Raw genomic sequence first — 22316 nt, 5'->3', positions numbered from 1 at the left:
ATCCCTGCTCTGCCACAAGGCTTTGTTGCAAGCAAAAGCAGGCTGTTGAAGAACCACAAACAGACAAGGGGGTTAGGGACGATCCTAAGATTGATCTAAAACTCTCTCTAAAGAAGACTATGTCCATCCTGAGTTTCAAAATACTTAAAAAGTATCCAAAGAGATGAGAGCATGGACTAGAGGGAAGAGAGTTTAAAAGCAGACAATTTGCTGGAGCAGTATTTGAGACCTCCAGCTTCAATGGGAGAAATATGACAAAAGGAAGAGAGAAATGCCCTTTGGCTACTGGATAGTGAAGGGAGAAAGAAGCATAAAGGGAAAATTCAGGATCCCACGAGAGTCAAAATTCTGAGAACAACCTTCTCCTACCACCAAAACAAATAATCCACTCAAATATTTGGATTTTAGTATGCTGACAGAAGAGGGAGCCAATGAGCTAGGAATTCTACAAAACACCCCAAACCCATTAAAAGAGAACAGAAAAAAATGAACAAATTTGTATGAAGGTATGGGGGGAGGGGGAGGATCAGAAAATCCAACACACATTAACAGAGGAAAATTCCCTGCAACAAAACTACCATGAAGCACAAGCAAATTAGCTGACAACACTCCAGATGGAAGAAATATATTCAAACAAGAACTTGGGGATGCAAAAAGCTACCTTGAGTCAGAAATCCCAAAACTAAGAATAGACATGGACAAATAAAAGTGTGAGAAGAAAATGGACTAAACTGAGAAGAGATATGGAAGAAAAAGACTATTATTTCACACAGGAAGAATAAATTATAAAATACCCCAGAGAAAACAGATTCAAATGAGTATTTATAAAGGATATTAAGGAAATTCAGGGAACCAAAATAGAGAATAAAAGGAATATAAAAAAAGAAGTGCAAAGACCAAAGAGAAAGTAGTAGAAATGGAAGACAGGCAAAGAAAAAGGTAACATATCAGAAGAAAAAACAAACAATAGATGACTTAAAATTATAAAGAAAAAAAACTCTTGAATCTATAAAATGAAAGAACCCATTGGGTATCTGGGAAAATTAGCCATCCAACAAACAAACTCCGGGGCATATCCCACTAAAACTGTTAAGTTCCTAAGTTAAAAAGTCATCAAGGTCTACAGGATCACAACTTACAAGGGCAAACAAGGCAAACTGGTGCAGCCACTCTGGAAAACAGTATGGAGATTCCTCAAAAAGTTAAAAATAGAACTACCCTATAGCCCAGCAATTGCACTATTAGGTATTTATCCAAAGGATACAAAAATAGTGATTCAGAGGGGCACATACACCCAATGTTCATAGCAGAAATGTCTACAATTGCCAAAAAATGAAAGAGCCCAGACGTCCATCAACAGATGAATGGATAAGGAAGATGTGTTTGTGTGGACACACACACACACACACACACACACACGAATATTACTCTGCCATCAAAAAGAATGAAATCTTGCCATTTGCAATGACGTGGATGAAACTAAAGGATATTATGCTAAGCAAAATAAGTCAGAGAAAGACAAATACCTTATGATTTCACTCCTATGTGGAATTTAAGAAACAAAACAGATGAACACAGGAGAAAGGAAGGAAAAATAAAATAAGACCAAATCAGAGAGACAGGCAAACCGTAAGAGAATTTTTTTTTTTTTAAGATTTTATTTACTCATTTGAGAGAGAGTGAGCAGGCACAAACAGAGGGAGTGGCAGAGGGAGAGGAAGAAGCAGGCTCCCCACTGGCCAGGGAGCCCGACATGCAGCTCAGTTTCTGGACCCCAGGATCATGACCTGAGCTGAAGGCAGACACTTAATGGACTGAGCCACCCAGGCACCCCAAGAGACTCTTAACTACAGGAAACAAACTGAGGGTTGCTGGAGGGGAGGTGGGTAGCTCATGGGCTAACTGGGTAATGGGCATTAAGGAGGACACTTGTTATAATGAGCACTGGGTGCTATATGCAACTGATGAATCACTGAACTCCACCAGGAATCTAATAATACACTATATGTTAACCAACTTGAATGTAAATTAAAAATAATTTTTAATTAAAAAAATAAAAGAATTTTCATAAAATAAAGGAAGACAATAATGAAATAGCATTTTATAGAAATAGAAAAAGAAAATAAGTAAAAATTGTAAACTAACGAATTTATACCTATCTAAGCTGTCCTTTAAGTACCAAGGCTATAGGAAAAGAAAAGAAAAAAGAAAAAAAGAAGCACCTACTAAAGGAATTCTTCATCCATGAGCCCTTTATCTTAAAGAATCTTTTGATAAGCCAAGAGATGAGTGGAAAAACTTCAGCAAAAAAGACTGATGATGAGCATTTAAAATATTTAAGTGTAGATTTAAGACAAAAACAAAAGTGGCAGGTGTGGATGGAAGACAGCTAAGACAAGTACATTGTAAAAAATAAAAAGTAAAAAATAACACAACTAAAAACTGGCAGAAAAGAAAGGAAAATGAAGTCATGTTGTTACTTAGGCAAAAGATGAGGATTAAAGGATATCCACAAAAACAGAAATGTGAGAGTGAAAGATTAAAGCTTTATTAAAAAGGGACTAAGAGCATTTTTCTAAGTTTTTAAATATATTAAAAAGACAATTGCTAGGGGGAAAAAAAAACACGTCCTAAAAAAATTTTGTTTAAATTAAGGAGCAAAGAATTAATATCTCAGAGAAAAAGAAACATAGCAAATACACATATTTATAAAATACTATGATAGAGCTGAAACAAAACATTAGTCTTATCAATATACATCAATGGATCCTACTCACCTATTATAAAAGGATTTTCAATTTGAGTCACAAAGCAAGGCCCAACAATATGCTATACACAGATCTCAAAACTAGTAATTTAGAAAGGCTAGAAATATAGAATGAACAATAGATGCCGGTCAAAAAGCATTAACCATGATGACGAAGGACATCTTTTAATACCACATGCCACAATTCACAGTAAGGCTACAACACTTACAAGTATTTATACACCAAATTAAATGGCAGCCACCATTTTGAAACAGAAACTACAAGTGAGGCAGAGACACAGGGGAAAACCCACTAATAGAAAACCTGAATACATCACACAAAAAAAAGATCGAAGACCTAAACAATAATTAAATAAGTCAGATCTTATGGATATATATCAACTCTACACCTGATAACCAAGACTGTACCTTTAACTCAAGTACCCATGGGACATTCACAAACACTGATCATGTACTGTCAGAAAGAAAATGTAAGTTCCATGAAGTAAAAGTATTACCAGCAATGCTCTCTGAATTCAATGCAAAAAAGCTAGAAAGGATTAAGAAAACAGAACAAACACAAAGACCCTTTTATCTTTGAGTATAAAATTCTTCTATTAAAAACACTGGATCAAGGGGTGTCTAGGTGGCTCAATGGGTTAAGCGTCTGCCTTCAGCTCAGGTCATGATCCCTGCGTCCATCAGTCTCCCTGCTCAGTAGGGAGTCTGCTTCTCCTTCTTCCTCTCCCTCTGCCCCTTCCCACCCCTCCCATGTGCTTTCTCTCTCTCTCTAATAAATAAATAAAATCTTTAAAAACACTGGATCTTCATCCAAATATAAACTGAAATGAGATAATATTTTTAAAATGATAATGGGAACATTAAATATCAAGGTCTATGGGATGCATTTAAAGTGTTGAGAAAAATTCCTGTCATTTAACATTTTTATTAGTAAAAATGAAGGAATTAAAATATGACTTCAATGTCTAGATCAGAAGAAAAAATAAACCAGAAGAAAGCACAAAAAAGGAAATAAAGATAAAAGCAGAAAATGAGGTAGAGAACAGAAAAACAGCCCTAATCAAGAATCAAAACACTGGTTATTTCTTGAAAATTAAAAACAAAAAATAAAAACCCTAACACAACAGACAAACGACCAGCTACTTTGATCAAGAAAAGGGAAATAGTGCAAATAAAAAGACAAAAAGAAAATTTCAAAATAAGAAAATACTTACCTCTGTATAAATACAATTGAAAAATTAAATGAAATCAATAATTTCCTAGAAAAACACACATTATTAAAATTGATCCCAATAGAGACAGAAGGCTTAAAGAGAACAATTTACGCAGGAAAAAAGAGAAAAAATTAATAAAAAGCAAAAACATGAAAAAGTATCAGATCCAAATGTTTTCGCAGGGAAATTGCCTAACCTTCAAACATGAGAGAACCCCAATGCTCCATAAATTGTTCTAGAGCACTGAAACTGAACAAAAACTTCCCAATTCCTTTTATGAAGCAAGTTATTATATTGAAGCCAAAATCTGATATGATTTAGACTGTAGGCTAGTATCATTTATAAACATCGATGCAAAAATTCTAAGTAAAATATTAGCAAACAGGATTCACCACCACATTGAGAAAGTAACACACCATCATCAAGAGGCATTTATTTTAGGAAATGAAAAATTGGTTCAATATTAGTAAGTCCATTGATGTACAGCACAGTAAGAGATTTAAAGTTAAAATAGAAAAAAGTGGATGAAAGACAATGACAATTCACAAAAAAATTAAAATGGGCTTTAAAATTTCCTTGTGGAAAATTGTTCAAACTGACTCATAATAAGAGAAATGCAAATTAAACAATACTGTGATACTATTTTCACCTATCAAATGGGCATAAATAAAAAAAGTATAACGACACATTATTTGGCAAGGCTGTGGGGAAAACAAGCACTCTCACACACTCATGGTACAATGTAAGCTGGTACAACTCTTCTGGAGTATTTGCCAATACCAAAAAAATACGTATGGGCTTCTCTTTGAGCTATCCCTCTTCTCGATGTTTATCCTAATGATACACCTCCAACAATATGAAAATACATATGCAGAACATTATTCATTACATCACTATTTATAAAGGCAAAATATGGTAAACAACCTATATACCCATACATAAGAGAGTAGCAGAAATAATGAATCAACATAATGGAGAATTATGCAAGTGTTAAAAAAACAATGCATAATCTATATAAACTAAAATGGAGTGATTTCCAGGATATAAAGTGAAAACAGGAAAATATAGGAGAGTATCTAAAGTAAAATTCCCCTTCATGGAAGAGAGGTATAAGATAGATAGATAGATAGATAGATTATAGATTATAGATTATAGATTATAGATTATAGATTATAGATTATAGATATGCGCTTATTTTTTAACACAGGAAGAATAAACCAGAAACTGATGAAATTGATTAACTATATGGGATGGGTGAAAAAAAGAAAAATGATTAGCATCCACTTACCTCTCTTACACACAGCAATAATAAAGAAATGGCCTAATAAAAACCTGGCAAACAATATACAATTTACAAGAGACCCAAATGGTTCACATATATGGAAAGATTCTCAACACCACTAGAAACCTCAGAAATGCAAACTAAAATTTAAAAAATATAAAAATAAAAACACAGAGCCTGTCAGATTTGTGAAAATCCATTTGCAAAAATTAAGTCTAACAAAGCCAATTTTAAGTGCAAGAAATAGAGAAACAAAAGCTCTGGCATAGTTCACAGAAATCTGCATTGATACAATCCCTCTAAAAAGCTATCTGGCAGGGGCGGCTGGGTGGATCAATCAGTTAAATGTCTGACTCTTGATTTTGGCTCAGGTCATGATCTCAGGGTCATGAGATCAAACCCCGAGTTGGACTCCACTTAAGATTCTCTCTCTTTCCCTCTCTCTTTCTCTCCCTTTGCCCCCCCCACCCTGCTCTCTTGCTTATAATAATAAATAAATAAATAAATAAATAAATAAATAAATAAAGCTAACTTGACAAGTGAAGTTTAAAGTGCACAACATTCCTATGCATATACAACACACAAGGCACCCCAGGAGTAGGGCTTCCTCGCTTTGGAGGGATCGAAGCACAGAAAGAAAACAAAAGTACTTATCTAGCACGGCAAGGATAAATGGAGGTGGCTACATGTAGCTAAGATAACCTGCCTAGAAATTCCCACTGCCCCAAACCCAATTGGCTACCCCAAAGGCTGAAGGGTTCAGTATCTCAGATATATCTACAACCCATTCCCAAGAGATCAGCGGCTGGGAAACTCTGTCCCACAGAAATATGTACAAAAATACTCACTGCTATAAGGTTCCTAATCATGAAAAACTGCAAACTTATAACTTGTCTACCTATAGAAGAATGGATAAATTGTGATTATATAGGAAAATACTATACAGTAGTTAAAGCTAATAAACTAGAGCTAGATTGTAACATAAGAAAATCCAAAAAATACAATGTTGAGCTCAAAACCCAAGTAGTAGAATGATACATATCATACCAAACAATTGTAAGTAAATTAATTAAATTATATCATTAAAATCAAGTAAATATGTAAATTAAGCTATACAATTTACTTACACCCTAAAATACTCAAAATAATATACTTTGTATATATAAACAAACATATACAATATTATAACATTTACATACAGATATATACACATAAATATGCAAACTATATGTATTGGTTCTATATTTACAAAAACACAACATATATACATACAAACACACAGTAAAAGTATGAAAACATACAAGAAAAAGACATGGAACAATTTCAAAATAGTAGTTACCTCTAGGGTAGAAGAGAGAGGAAAGGAATTGAGGAAAAATTCATGCATTCATAGGGGGCTTCAATTGTACCTGTAAATTTTTTTTAAAAGAATCTGAATCAAATATGGAAAAACGTGTAAGATTTATCAATCTAGGGGGAAGTACATGACGACGGTTATATTCATCTCCAACATATGAATATAATATTCACATTTAATAATGTATTTTAATTAACAAACTTTGGCCTTGCCTTATTTTTACATTTATAAATATCTGAACTATTTATTCTATTTTGCCTCCCTTGTATGTAGTCCTCAGCTCTACTTATGATTAATCACAGAAATCAGCCAAGATATTTAATAGCAAATGAAGGGTACTTTAGGAACAATTGATTTAAAATGTCAAGGGAGGCCCCAACCTCAGAACAGTACCTCAAAGGCATCATATTGTTTTTGGAGAACTTTCACTATTCTAGACATGTGAGCTGCAAGAAGAAACATTTCATCTCCTTCTATGTTAGGATTCATAGCTCCCACTCCATGTAGAGAGAATTTAAATATCAAATCCTAAATTTTTAAGAAAAGTATCAAGTCCCAGAACAAGACTTTATGAAATATAAGCACATGAGAAAATAACAGCAAAAGAAAAAAAATCATTTAATTTGTGCTCTCTTTAGGTTTTATTGCTTAAACTATGCTGGTACCAAAAAGAAAGGAAGTAAGAAGTCCAGTTTCGTGATAGTTACATTCACAGCAATCCCAGCAGGAGCATGCATAAAATGAATAAAGAAGCCACAAATGAAATGCTTGTGTACCCCGGGAGTAATTGCTCAGTCAAAACGTTCCAAAGGCAGTTTGCCAAATGAAAGGACATACTGGGAATCCAAAAGCTTAAACCAACATTTTACTACAATTATTGGCTTTTCTCCACACTTCTCCCATCCTTTTACCTAAGTTATAGTTGAATTACTACATCTAAATTAGACATTAGTTTCCTGTACATTACAAAATACTATGACTGATGAGAAATAGGAGAAAGGCTTGAAAAATACATTCTACTTATTTAGAGTGAGAACAGCATGAGGCTACCTTCCAACAATTACCATCTGGTGAACCTGGACCGATCACTCGACCTCTGTGGATGGATTATATTTATAAAGTGAGTTTTAAAAATAATACCTGATTAACTAGAGTGTATAAGTAATCTTTCATATATTTACTACACAAACTGCCTATTCATGTTTGTGCCTATTCTTTAATATTTTATATTTGCATATTTTTGCTTATTAGCTTGTTTTATTGATTTATAGGGGTTCTTTATATATTCTGGATACTTAACCTCTGTTGGATAAATGCCAATATTTCCACATATGTGGACTCTTCTGTAAATTGCCCATCATTTGTCCAGTTCTTTAAAATGCCATTTCTTTTCTTCACTAATGTGCAGGAAAGCTAAATGGATGCTAATCATTTTTCTCTTAATGGGTTTTTTGCTTCTGCCAACCTGTGCCTTGATTTTACATTTTGTAATTAAATATTTTTTAATTGGATGATGCATACACATCTATAGTTCTATACTTTTATAACTTAAGTATTTAATAGACTGAAAGAGGATGGATATAAAAATAATCATCATGATAATGCCAATGGTACCTGCCATAACTACCTCATAGGACTGCTGCCATCAGTTGAATGATGGAACACGTTTTGCAAACCATAACATGTAAACTATAATAGAAAATCTCACCAAAAAGTCACTGACACCTCTACCTGTAAAGAAGACATTTGAAAAATTACTCATTTGCAAACCATCGAAATTCTTGTTTAATTAATAATAATCTGAAAGTCCTCGGGAATCACCTCCAACCTAAATTTATGGCACCCCAATGAGAGATCTATTCTATCCAGGGATTCCCTATTGGAACTTCCTCTATAAAAATGTCAGTTCTAATGGATTACACCCTCCATCCTACTATTTCACAAGACGAGTGAGGAGTTTTAAAAGCCTATGTTAAATTCCCTGCTGAAAATGAATATTACTTTCAAGACTGACTTTTAGGGCACTTCACAAATACACTCTTAGGACGTACTGTTCATTAAGAATAAGAAAATATCTGCCCTTTATTTATAGTGTATTTCATCACCCTCACACTTTTATACGTACTTAGTAACATTTTATGCAGTTCTCTACATAACTGACATCTTCCTCATTTACACAACCCCCTTTAATAATATGACCCAGATTAATTAATATAGTCTTTAAGACTGGAATTGCAATGATTTAAAAAGACTTCACACATAATTTCAAGAAAGTCAAAATTTTATATATTGGCTCCTCAAGATAAATCAAGTCAGAAAATAGGCAGTGCAGAATGTGGTAAGCAGAGTGACGGTCCCCATAAGATATCCATGTCCTAATCCCCAGACTCTGTGAACATGTCACATGGCAGAGGAGACTTGCAGATGTGATGAAGGTTAAGGACCCTGAACTGGGCACGGTATTCTGAATTAGTCAGGTGGAATCAAACTAATCATAGGAGTCCTTAAAAGAGGAAGGAGGAGGCAGAAGGGTGGGTCAGAGAGAGGACCCGAGAAGGATGTGACACACTGTCGCTGGTTTTGAAGAGAGAAGAAGAAGGCAACAATCTGGGGAAGTAGCAGCCCCTCCCTCCCCCGGAGCTGCAAAAGGCAAGGAAATGAACTCTCCTGTAGAGCCTCCAGAAGGAACAGAGCCATGCCAACACCTTGATTTTAGCCCAGTGAGACCCATACTGGACTTCTAACCTACAAAACTGTAAGATGATAAATTTACGTTGTCATAATTTTTTGTAACAACAAGAGAAAACTAATACCCAGAACATACCTAGCTTTTTTGCAGGAAAACAAACTTGTTAGAAGAGCATATTCTGGAACATAGCTCCTTACTTAAAATCACGGCTCTACTCCTTGTCAGCTGTGTCAACTTAAACCCATGATTAACCCCCTATGCCCTGGTTTTCTCAACTGTAAAATGGAGCTATGAGAATAGTACCTACCTACAAGGATTGCTAAAGGACTGAGCTAATTCATGCAGAGTCCTTAAAATATTGTTTTACATAGGGTAGGCACTAAACACATCTAAACTACTGCATTTCAATCAGTAATATTTCAACCATCTTCTCTTTCGGTCATCCACAGAAAAATCACGAGATCAACAGCCTTAAACAGTCAAAGAAATGAGCTCTTCTAAAAAGAAAGGTTTGTAGCTTATGATGGTCCCAGCTCTACTCAACTACACGCAGCTCTTCAAGAGTCATCCCCAATAATGAAGGAAAAGACTGCCAAAGGCAAAGTGTCACCATGAACTCCACGAAGTGAGAAATGCTAACTACAGGGCCTGACAGAAAAAGTGCCCATCAAAGAGTAAGCTGTCTTATTAAAAATAATGGATGTAGCAAAATTAGTTTCTACTGAAATTTGCCATAATTGGCATTTTTTCAAATTACTTGGTATTTACACAGTGCTTTTCATTCGCAAAACGCCTGCCCTATCATTTCTTCATAAACAATTAAAATTTTTATTTCACTTGGCCATTGACTCGGCAACATTTACTTAAATTGCTATAACCAGGCTAAGCCGTGATGGTTCACACTATAAAAACATGAATATAACAATTGATAATTTCTCCTAGAGAAGGAGGTAAATTACAAATCAAAAGTATAAATATATATTGTGTTTCATAATTTCACACTCTACAACAGCTCAAAGCAGTGTCAAAACTCAAAGAATAGCAACACTACTATGTCAGCAAGAGGAAGAAAGCAAACTTTTTCGCTCCAGGAAGAGGCTGGAATACAAACCTTGTAAAGTATAATAAACATAAATGTTTGGAGTTTTCTGTTTTGTTTCGTTTTTTTTGAATCATTAAGTAGACTAACAGTAAAATCTATTACAAAAGAATTTCCACACTTTTCCTACAGTAAAAGCAATAACCTCAAGATTCCAAGCCTAAGTAACCCTAAAACTTAATTAAATGATATTTTAAAAGGTAATTAAGTATGACCCAGCAACAATATATAGTCAGGTTCTCAAAAGAAACACTTTCAATTAGTTACACAAATGTATTGATTGACTCCAAATTATTTTTCTACCTTTCCATCTTTTCATTATTTCAAGCTCTACAGGACTATAGAACTAGAAAAGAACTATAAGAACTAATTTATACCTGCAAAGCCAACGATAATCGACATTACTCATTCCTTAAAAAGTACTGAGGACTTTAGCTGTGACACGAAGGCACCAGTGGGACATCGCAAAAAAACACCCCATCTCCTTCTCCTCAACCCAGAGCTGCAAGAGTTGAAGGCTCTTTGCAGAGGCCCAAGACAATCTGAGCCAAGCTCAGCTGAACCCTCTGACAGGGCAGGTCTGAGCCATTCCAGAAGAAATCCCCTAAATTTGCGTTCAGATTCAAAGCATACCCTCCCTCTCCAACTTTAAATATAGGCCAAATGGCTCTTATTCAACAGAATTATGTAGCCCAAGAAGAAATATGGCTAGTTTGTGGATATGACCTCAAAGTACAGTGTGTGTGTGTGTGTGTGTGTGTGTGTGAGAGTGTGTGAGCCCGCGCTCGCGCGCGCATGCGTGTACCCACATGCCGGCATATGTAGAAGTGGGGAAGGCACTGGAAGATACCAGGTATCCGTTTAGAGGACACACGATCTACAGACACACTCAGAAGCTCCCAAGGACCAGAGAGAGCATGTAACATGTGCAGCAGCTGGGTAAAAGCTGACAGAAACAACAGAGGTTGGGGGCAGGGGTGGGGGGGAGACACAGGACTCCATGCATGGAAAAGCATTCAAATTCAACTTCAGAAAAACAAACAGTGCTGGTCAAATAAAGCGTAACCACATCTGCATTCAGGAGACAGGCCAGATTCGGCTGGCAGTTTTCAAAGCTGACAATGCAACAGGCCCAAACAGTCATCTTCTATCTTACTCCCTCGGAGGGTGGCAAAGAGCTCATCAGAGGCTCCAACGCACTAACCTCAGGACCTCCCAGCCCTGGCACCCCAGATTTCCCCGGGTCTTTGCCGAGGAACTACAACATTATGAAAAGAAGGTGAGTGGCTAAAGAATTAAATACTTACCACTTGAGCTTCCAGGAGTAGAATATTGAGAGGTATCTAGGAATTTTCGAGGAGTAGGAAGGTTTGTAACATCAATCAGAGGAACAGGAGAAGCGTCTTTTATAAGGGAGCTGAAAGGGAAAGATAGGTAGTTAACACTTTCTCCAAAAACAACTGAAGTCCCACTACCTGCCCATCCCTTCGCACTTTTGTTTTGCCATGAGCCCTCTGTACACTGTGACTTCAAGTGTCCTCCAAGTGTATTTCCAGTGGTGATTGTACAGAGAGGGGTACAAAGATGTACTCTAAGGGTTCCAAGTATTCAAATTTTTGTCTTTTTATTTTAATGCCAGCTAAGTCTAAAAACATTAGCATAAATTACTCTGGAGCATCTGGATGACTACCTTACCACCAAATTATGCCACACAATTTCAGCACCCTCCTCTGTTCCAATATCAAAATTGATTTATCAGCAAAAAAAGATCAAATGTCACCATATCATGATAACTGAACGAAGGTTTAAGTAGTTAAGCCTTGTTTAACTTATGTTTTTCAAGCTGGGGTTTTTGATATATTCTGGGAGTTCACTACATTTAGTTTTCTTTAAAAGAGGTTCATAAATTTCATCAAGTTGAGAATCATGACAATAAAAGATGATTTAAGGAACTCAAACAGGTTAATTCAGTATTTGATTACCCATTTCACCTTTTCCATAAAGGCCTTAGCATCTCATCTTAATGATTAACTTTAGCGTCTCCAGAATAAACACATTAATTTTAAATGACACAAAGACTATAAAAAACAATTAAATTTTCAAGTTAATTCGCATTTATAGCCATCTGTTAAGAGAAAGAAGTAGGCAATTCGAAGGCAAGTAAAACCTATGCTCTACTCTCAAGAAAGTGAATCATCTACGGGGCGCCTGGCTGGCTCAGTCGGAAGAGCATCCGACTCTTGATCTCGGGGCCATAAGTTTGAGCCTCGTGTTGGGTGTGAGATTACTAAAAAAAATTTAAAAACTTAAAAAAGAAACAAAAAATCACCTAATCACACTGCATCTAAAACAGAAAAGCTTCTCTAAGTTCCAAGGGTAGAGAGGTCAAAGCCATTGTTGTCACCTCTTTCTAGTTCCATCAACATCATCAGTGGTAGCGGCTGACCACAGACGTGATTCTCACAGTGGGTTGTAAAGGGAGGGCAAGCAGAGTGGGGGAAACAGGGACAAGATGTACACCTTAAGGAAAGATTTCTCCAAATGGGAAAGATGTGTGCATTTTGAACATCTGCATCCACACATCCCACAGTGACATATCCCCATCTCCCTTCCCCCACTCCTTCTGGATCCACAGAGCTAGGTATGTGTATGTTTTTAATCTATGCATGTTCTTTCAGAAAACTGAAAAACAAACTTTAGGTTAAAGGCAAAATCATCATTTAAGGTTTATTTTTTATCAGGTGTTAATAACATGTGACCTACTGTCCCAGGCCTTGAGGATAATGGACAGTTATTAAGGTTCCCCTTCTCATTTACTACAGGGAAGAAGGAACCATGACTCCAACAAGTCTGCACCATCTAAGTATCTCGCACAGGGCTCAGTGCTGAGGATCCAAGTACGACTATGATATGAGCGAAACCAAACTTAGCCTATTTCCAACTGCTGGAATCACTTGCAGACTCATGCGAAACCTCAAGTATAAGACATTAAAGTAACAAAAGTAACACTTACCTGGAATTAACCTGACAGAGTTTCCCTAATTCTTTTCATCCAATATAAGGCTGTTTAGTTTCTATTTACCCATAAACTATCTTAAGAAACAGAGCTTCAAATCAACTGATTTGTCACAATAGTTTGTCTATTTATAAAAGTACTTAGATCAGAGTCATCTTTTACATACTGACTACCGCTCTCATCTCCAGTTTTCCCTTGACTACCTCACCTCATCCTCTGACCTGCATGCTACTCACAACCGCAAATCTAGCCCCACACACCCCTCGAGCATGGATTCACAACCCCAAAGAGACAGAGCATCACAGATGTTTAAAGTGCTGCGACTCATGATTAAGAAAAAGTGCATTTCAATTCTAAATGCAAGGAAAAATATATAATACGTTTCATAAATATTTCCATAACAAAAATGGAGAAGTTATTTTTAAAGCATTGATAAACGAAGGTATCAATTAACAGGACAGTTCAGGTGTCGAGCTGCAATACAGCCTGTCATGCCAATAAATGAAGTCATACAGTGAGTACACATTTGTGTGCAGTGATATGGGTATGTTTGTGAGTGTCATACACACTTGTATAAACACAGATGTGCGCAAGCTTCACTTTAGATTTAAAACCTACAATTATTTTCTCAATGTTAACCTAAAAATATGTTTCAGTTAAATACAGGGTGATAAATGTCTTGGCATTTTAACTTTGAAAAACATAACCTACTGACTTTATTATCAGAGCCAGAAGGGCCCTTACACACCATCAATAAACTTCTAGAAAGTCAATTTACTGCAAGACTATTTTCATAGACTCATCTCTCTAAAATTTTCCCCTGGGCTTCAATTTTCTCCTTTGTGAACACTAACCCAAAGGCAAGTAACTCTGGAAATGACTTTTGGTTTTTCTCTTGTTCCTTTATGAAAGGACTTAGTCTCAAGAGTTCAAGAGAAAGTGGGCACACCCACTCATTGAGTCACGACAGACATGAAGCTCAACAGAAAGGTAGGCGCTATTACAGAATACTGCATTTAAATAGTGTGTACCTCTGTGTCCATTTCTGAAGAAATAAAGCTGAGCACCTATGAGTACCTCCAAAGGGTTCTGAATATCTCTAGGAACTATTTTTGGAAGCAAAAAATAAAATCAAAATTAGACTGTTCTTATCAAGTTTGTAATTAGTTTGAATGCTCTGAACTGCTTTATTTTGAAAGAAATATTGGTACAAGTTACTGTTCTTTTTAAATATATATGATTACAAATTTTTATTTTAAATCCATTTGGAGTCATTCATAGCTAAGTTGTAAAAGACAGCTGACGTACATAAAATACTTTCTGGCATAAGATAGTCCAAAATTACTAATTGCTTATTGTGATTGAACGTGGTTTGCTATTTACTAATCACAGTGTGGCAGACAGGAAAGCTGTAAAGCAAATTATAACAAAAACAACCCCTACCACCATAACCCTAAGGGCTTTTTGGCCATTAACTATCCATCAATCTAGTAAGGATCTACCTCTATGCATCTGACATAGCCATGAAAGGTTTGGGTTTTGTGGGGTTTTTGTAAAGAAGGGTTAGAAGTACTAACAGCTTATTAAACATTTGCTTTTTAATTAGAACTCATTTCCGTTCCTTCACTTAATAATATGTCCTAAAATCACAGGGGCAGCTCCCTTGGCTGACTTTATTGTCAAACTAAAACTTGACAGAGGTAAGTTGAACTTTAAGTTGTCAATCTAGTAATGAATAGATTCACCTCTCTAACCCCAACAGCTGGCACAGTACCTGGCAAAGAGCAAACATTCATAAAAGTTTGTTAAATCAAACTGAGCTGAGAAATAGCTGTCAAAGATCATATGCCCTTCGTAAGAAAATTTAACTGAATAATGAAACAGGAATGGCTGGCAAAGTAATTCTCTATAGTTCTAAGATCAGCCTGAACATACAGAAAGAAAAATGAATGATTCAAAGGGTATAAAAGTCAAAAACAGTCATGGTCTCAAATGACAGATCAAGAATGAAGACATGTAATACAAAATAAAGTGAAACTAAAATCTAGGCCAAGAGGCAAAAAGAAAAGAAAAAGAACTGAAAGATAAAAAGAAAATGGATATAAAAAGAAGAAAAACTTTAGAAGACAAAATAGGGAATAAATAACACAATGGGGTCAAGCACGCTCTTTACGCCCCCACGAATATGGACACCAAAATCCATGGGGCTGAAATTTTCTCCTCCATGAGCCAAAGGGCATCCAAGGAAACAAGGTCAAATCAAGTATTAACCCAGGATGCATGAAGTAAAAGGATAAACTTAAAATAACTTTTTATTGATTTTATCAACTTATAAAGGTACTGTAGGTTTTTAAAAAATATTAAAAAGATAAAAATAACCTATTAATTATAGTGTAGTGCCTTTCAAAACATTTAACAGAAAAGAGTCTGTCTGTCCATCCATCCTTACCCCCTACACATACACACACTCATACATACAAAAATGTACACACTGCCTTTTTCAACATATTTGGATCATCCTATACAGAATTTTAAATCCTAGGTTTTCATTTCAGCAGTAAGCATTTTGCCATTTCATTAAAAATAATCTTCGGGGTGGCTCAGTCGGTTAAGCCTTCGACTCTTGGTTTCAGCTCAGGTTGTGATCTCAGGATTGTAAGACTGAGCCCTCCGTCTGGCTCCACGCTTAGTGTGGGGTCTGCCTAGAGTTTCTCCCCCCTCTCCCTCTGCCCCCCCATCCCCCATCTCTAAAATAAAATAAATCTTCTAAAAAAACAAAAATAAAAATAATCTTCAAAAGCATCAATAATTGTATTACTATTAAAGTAATAACACATGCTCATGATGAATATGATGAATACATTCACAGTCCTAAGTCCTTCTTTCCTATTTCCCACTCACCATTTCCATTTCTGGTACTGGTAGGTAATTCCTTTTATCAGTGTCAGCACTATCCTTCCAAGACTATAAACACACAAACATTTATGTCTACATGTAAAGGATACATAAATACATATCCTCTCAATTCTTACACAAATAGGTTCATCCTGCATATACTGTTTCTCAATTGGCTTTTTCTGCACCCAAGAATATACCTTAGAACTCTCCCTATCAGCACAAAGAGATCTTTCTCTTCACTTAAGAATTACATAGCATGGATAGCATGGATACGTCATAACTCATTTAAAAACAAACATCTAAGTTTTATATTTTTGTTGCTCTTACCAACAACGCTCCAATGAATATCCTATTACATATATTTTTATGATTTAGTACTATATTTGTAGGATATGGGCCTACAAAGCCTCCTCCACACACATTCTCTTCATTTTTTCCTAATGCTAGTTAAGTTTTATGTGATTTTTAAACTGAATTAGTATTTTTTTGTATATAATAACAGGTAAGCATCTAAATTTACTTTCTTTAGCCAAATCTCTCAACACCAATTTCTAAATAGACCTCATTCCCTCTACTTACTTGGATTATTGTTTAAAAATATTGAAGTCCCATATATCCTGCATCTGTTTCTAAATTCTGTTTTGCTATACCAATCTGATTTTCTATTTGCATACCTGTACTGTTTTGCTTAGTTTTAAAATATATTTTAATTTTGGATAAGAAAGGCTTTATTATCACCCTTCAATTTTTTTAAAAATAATTCTTATTCATTTATTCTTCTATGTGAACTACAGATCTGACAATTTCAAAAAACCCAACTGGGCTATAACTGGGACTTACCTCTTTAAGAACACGGAAGGTCTCCCCATTTATTTAGGTCTTGTTTCATATCCCCCAAATACCATTTTTATTATTTTTTCCATGTAGTCCTGTAACTCTCCCTTATTACATCTACTAGTTGTCTGTTTCTACTTCAAAAATATCTGTTCTTGGGGCACCTGGGTCACTCAGTCAGTTAAACGTCTGCCTTCGGTTCAGGTTATGATCTCAGGTCCTGGGATTGAGCCCCACATCAGGCTCCCTGCTCAGCAGGGAGTCTGCTTATCCCTCTCCCTCTGCCCCTCCCCTCACTCATGCTGTGTGCCCCCCCCTCGCAAATAAAATCTTAAAAAAAAACAAAACCAAAATCTGTTCTTTATACATATGTGCCTTCATGTGATTTTTTGTTTTCTCCCACAGTAGAAATTTGTTGGGTGTTATGTGTTTGTTTTTAGATACCAACAATTGAAACAGTCTTTGTATTTGGAAAGACCCTCCATTGTCTGGGTCAAAGCAAAAAAGAGGGCCCAACTCCCTACTGTAAAAGTTGAAGGAGGTCAGACACGTCTCAGGCTCAACAAACTGGATGCTTCCACCAAGGACTCTGAATCTTGAGGGAATAAGGACGGATGTAGGGACGTTTAGCAATCACTGAAAAATCCAGCAACTGCAGGCATGGTGAGAATAGGGCAACAACCCAACCAGATCCTTCCCTGGGGCTTGTCGATGATGTGTGCTCAGCTGCTTCATCTCCCCTGGTCCCTCCTGGGTTTTAGAGCCAGATTTTACAGCTTTCCTTCCATTAGATTCTATGACCTACCTTACCACTTTCCACTTAATTCCTTTCCTTGTTTGAGTTATCAGGATTGATTTCTGCTATTTGCAAGCTAGAACTCTGGCTAATAGATCATCCTTTGTACTAGAGAATATTTTATTTGCTTCTCCCCTAATGATTTACAACATAGAAATCTTTAAATATACATATCTAGGTTAATAAACATGAAATTAAACATTTTCTCCCATTATTCAAATCCAGAATAGCTTCCGACTCATCTTATATAAGAATTCAGCATTCCTTTTTATCTCCTGCCTATCCAAATTTCCCAGTCTCAAACTTAATGTGCAGATATAATCCTGTTTATTATGGAGTATTCTTTGACCACATAGGCCTTTTTCAAAAATAACTTCAGCTTAAATTTTTGATCTTATAAAAATATGTCAGTTACTTAAATGCAAACTTACATATTTAATGGTGTGCTGTCCTTACAGTAGTTTCAAACTACCTACAACTTTATTGTTCTCTAGTTGCTGATTTTGGTTTGTATCATCTTCGAGTATTTTTCTCAGAAAAAAACACTACTTCTTTTTGTTGTTAATTTATATCTGAGAATGTCTCTCTGCTGCCCATGCTTATCAGTGTCCATTTGGCTGGGTATAGAAATCTTTGGTACCAACTCTTCCCCATTCAACACTCCGTAGACTCTGTGCTGCTGTCTTCTGGCATTTTGTGTTCAGCAAATCTGGTGATCCTGATTTTTGCTCCTGTTTATCAGGCCTAGGTTTAACTGTGTAAAAGAGAAAACTCAAAATAGCAGTGGCCTGAGTACAATAAAAATTTTCCTTCCTCTTACATAAAAGATGAAATCCATTCCCTCCATTCAGGGATATACAGGAGGATCCATGCTATTAAAGAGTTTAGGACGTGCCTTCCATCCTCAACGTCACCTAGTATCCAAGATGGCTTGATGGCACCAACCCGTGTCCTTGACAGGAAGTAAAGGAAGGTGACTGAAGGGTAAAAGAGTGAGCATACCAGTTTGGCTGGCACCTGAAAAAAGAATTTTCCTATGATCCCTGATTCAAAGGCTTGCAAGCCAACGTCTCACCTATTAGATATGTAGCAGGATGGGAAATATAGCCTGTTAGCTGCTAGGAACAAAACAGGGGTTGTCATTAAAAATGAGGAAGGAGCAAATGGATATCAGGTGGACAAATAACTCTCTCTGGCATAGGAGATAACAATTTTTCTTCCTACAGAAATTTTTTAAAATTCATAAAGATTTCCTGATCCCATCTAAGACTGTTTTTTTCATTAATTTTACCTTAAATCCTTTTGATTTGCAGACCAAGGTCTTTTGGTTTTGTTCTGGTGTTTTTTTTTTTAAGTAGGCTTCTTTATCTACACTGTAATTATTGCCTCTATTTCTCTCTGTATTCATTTGCTAGGGCTGCCATAATAAGGTACCCCAGACAGTGGCTTAAACAACAGAAATTTATTTTCTCACAGTTCAGGAGGCCAGAAGTCAAGATCCAGATGCTGAGAAGGTTGGTTTCTTCTGAGAACTCTCTCCTTATGTTGCAGATGGTATCTTAGCACTTTGTCTTCACGGGCTCTTCCCTCCCAGCAAGTCTGTATCCAAATTTCCTCTTAGCTAGACACTAGTCATACTGGGAGTAGGACACACCCCAATGAACTCAATTTAACTTCCTTACCTCTTAAAAGACCTTATCTCCAAACTTAGTCACAGTCTGAGGTACTGGCAGTTAGGACTTTCATACCCAAATTTTAGGGGGACACAATTCAGCCTGAAACATTATCTTGTTAGCTTTGTTCTACAGAATAACTAAAATCACTGTTCTCCAACTTTCACATCTTCTATCTTTCTATCGTCTTGTCTTTTTCCTCTATTTTTTTTAAATTTATTTATTTATTTATTTATTTGACAGAGGGAGACAGCCAGCGAGAGAGGGAACACAAGCAGGAGGAGTGGGAGAGGAAGAAGCAGGCTCCCGGCAGAGTAGGGAGCCTGATGTGGGGCTCGATCCCAGGACCCTGGCATCATGCCCTGGGCTGAAGGCAGACGCTTAACGACTGAGCCACCCAGGCGCCCCTGTCTTTTTCCTCTTTACGATAAGGAAACTTCCCTCCCTTTCACTGATTCAATTTTTCTCTCTAATGCTTTAAACAAAGATTGAATTTCTCTTTATTTCATTTGTTCTTAGATTTTCCTCATGTTTTAGTTAGTTCTTTTTGCATCTCTACCAATTCCATTCTTTTGGCTCCCCATTGACCTTTCACAGCAGCTATATGCTTGCTGCATACATCCACAAAATCTCACTTAAATTCAACAATAAGCACGTATTTTGGTGGTTGGCTGATCCAGGCTAGGCAGCTCAACTGCTCTTAGCTCAGTTCCATGTGGCTCTCATCCTCCTCTGGACCTAACACCATCCTGACAACAGTCTTTACACAAGAGGGCATGCTCCCTGCCACAGGCACATTTTGAGCCCCTCCTTGTGTCACATGCCAACAGTAAGCAAAAGTAAGACCGCCCCCCAAAAAAAACCCCAAAACAAATCAAATATCAGGAAATATACCTCTCCCACTATAGCGGAAGAAGGAATAATAATTTTGAATAATCTATTACATCATCCTGCATCTTCTGAAGACCTCAAGCTTAAGCATCTTAAATTTTCCTGTTTTCATTTTTTCATGAAAAAAATTGTTTTTTCAAATAAATGCTCTGAGACTTCAAGGTAATCCTCATTTTCCATTATGTTATAGAGTATTTTCACAGGACCCAGAGTGCTTTTGGTTGTTTTTTTTTAATCCTTACATGGGAAGCAATCTATTCAGACCTGCTATTTACCACCACACACTGGCCCCCACCCAAAACTGCTCTCCACTAAGGAACTAACATTCTATCCAGATCCAGTGTTGAAGTTAAGTCTCAGATACATAACCCTCAGCTCAATTTGTGTGCCCAGCAGAAGATTTTCTAGTGCCCATATGCAGAAAAGAGATAGAAACTTCTCTTTCTGTCAGGGTCTCAGACTAAATTGAAGCATCATGCAATTTTTGTCTGAACAGGATAGGACTCCAAAGACTTCATTCCCAGCATGCACTGCTTCCAGTGCTCCTCTTGGCTGTAGCTGGATGAAAAAGTATGAGCACGTGCATTTTGCCAGATACTGCTAAAACTACCTTCTCAAAAGACTGGCTATTTTAAAGGAATGTTGGAAAGACCAGGACATGCACAGCTATCTGACACATGTTAATAATGTCAGTATTCTACTGTCTCAACTGTCTTAAGATCTAGTCTTACTCCCTACCAGGTCTAGACTAACCTAATGAATTTCTTGAGTCCACACCCAGGCCCTTAACTATAGGCCTATGCTATGATCAGCCCACGGATAAAAGAAAAGTGTTCTCTCTGAAGCTCTCCTGAACTCTTCCAGAAAGAAGATTGTCTAAAGCTGAACACAACCCTAAGTAACAAAGAATCTTTTAACTTCAGTTCAGACACTTGTATTTCTTCATTATGCTGACTGTACTGTACAATTTAAGGATCTTTTTCTCTTCCTTCTGAGGTATACCAGAGCATCTCTGATCCAGTATAAGGGCCCACAGTAAATGTTTCTTATCTTTACATAAAAGGATCATAATAAATGTGCAACGAAAGAATGACGAAACTTTGGATGTCACCCTTTAAGAACATTCAGACCACGGAGTATTTGCTATTATAAAACTGTCTAATAGTTTTGGGGACAATATGTTAAAAAGTGTGTAAAAAAAAAAAAAAGGCAAGAGGTAAATAAATGACAACGGTATTCTGGGAAACAAATAATATTCCTTAAAATTCTCCACTGCCACAAGACACTGCAGTCAAGAGCCTCTTTAACCAACCTCACTCTCCCTTTCTCCTTGTTACGCTGCACAACGCGGCTCGTGGATTTGATGTACAGGTGTCGATGCAGCTCATCTATGAGAACCAAGTGGAGGTTCATCTTCTTGCTGTGAAGCTCCAACCTAAGGTCACTCAGTCCTTCCACCTGGAGCAGGGGGCCCTCCAAGGACTCAACTGCTGACACCTGAAAAGGAAAAGAAAAAAAAAAAAAGATCAAGTAGGACAACTACATAACCGAGCCATATTAGAAATAGCAGACTACTTTTATTCGAGACCTTCTTTTAAGAGACTTTGAGACTTTAAATAGGAGACTTTATTTTATAAAAATATATGACCGTATTTTTAAAAGATATGGTCAAAAGAGAGTTCACGAAAACCTTATCAACATACATCAGACTTTGAAGAGTATAATGTGGATAGGCCTAGTCCTGCCTTTGAAGGGTCTAACATCAAAAGAGAAATAATGCTGAAGAAAACAATCTTGATG

At 36.5% G+C, this 22316-nt stretch overlaps 1 protein-coding gene across 1 annotated transcript in view; it reads right to left on the bottom strand.

Annotated features, from left to right (window-relative positions):
• Positions 1 to 22316, bottom strand: part of EXOC4 (exocyst complex component 4) — a 722726-nt gene that overhangs the window by 651119 nt on the left and 49291 nt on the right. The window contains exons 4-5 of the mRNA XM_026511236.4: positions 21829 to 22013; positions 11716 to 11825 (exon numbers count right to left, since the gene is read on the bottom strand). Of these exons, the coding sequence (XP_026367021.1) occupies positions 11716 to 11825; positions 21829 to 22013 (295 nt within the window). The remainder of the gene's footprint in view (positions 1 to 11715; positions 11826 to 21828; positions 22014 to 22316) is intronic.

This window comes from Ursus arctos, unplaced genomic scaffold (genome assembly GCF_023065955.2).
Source record: "Ursus arctos isolate Adak ecotype North America unplaced genomic scaffold, UrsArc2.0 scaffold_3, whole genome shotgun sequence".
In the NCBI taxonomy this organism is placed as follows: Eukaryota; Metazoa; Chordata; class Mammalia; order Carnivora; family Ursidae; genus Ursus; species Ursus arctos.
This window is presented reverse-complemented; position numbering and strand designations above follow the sequence as displayed.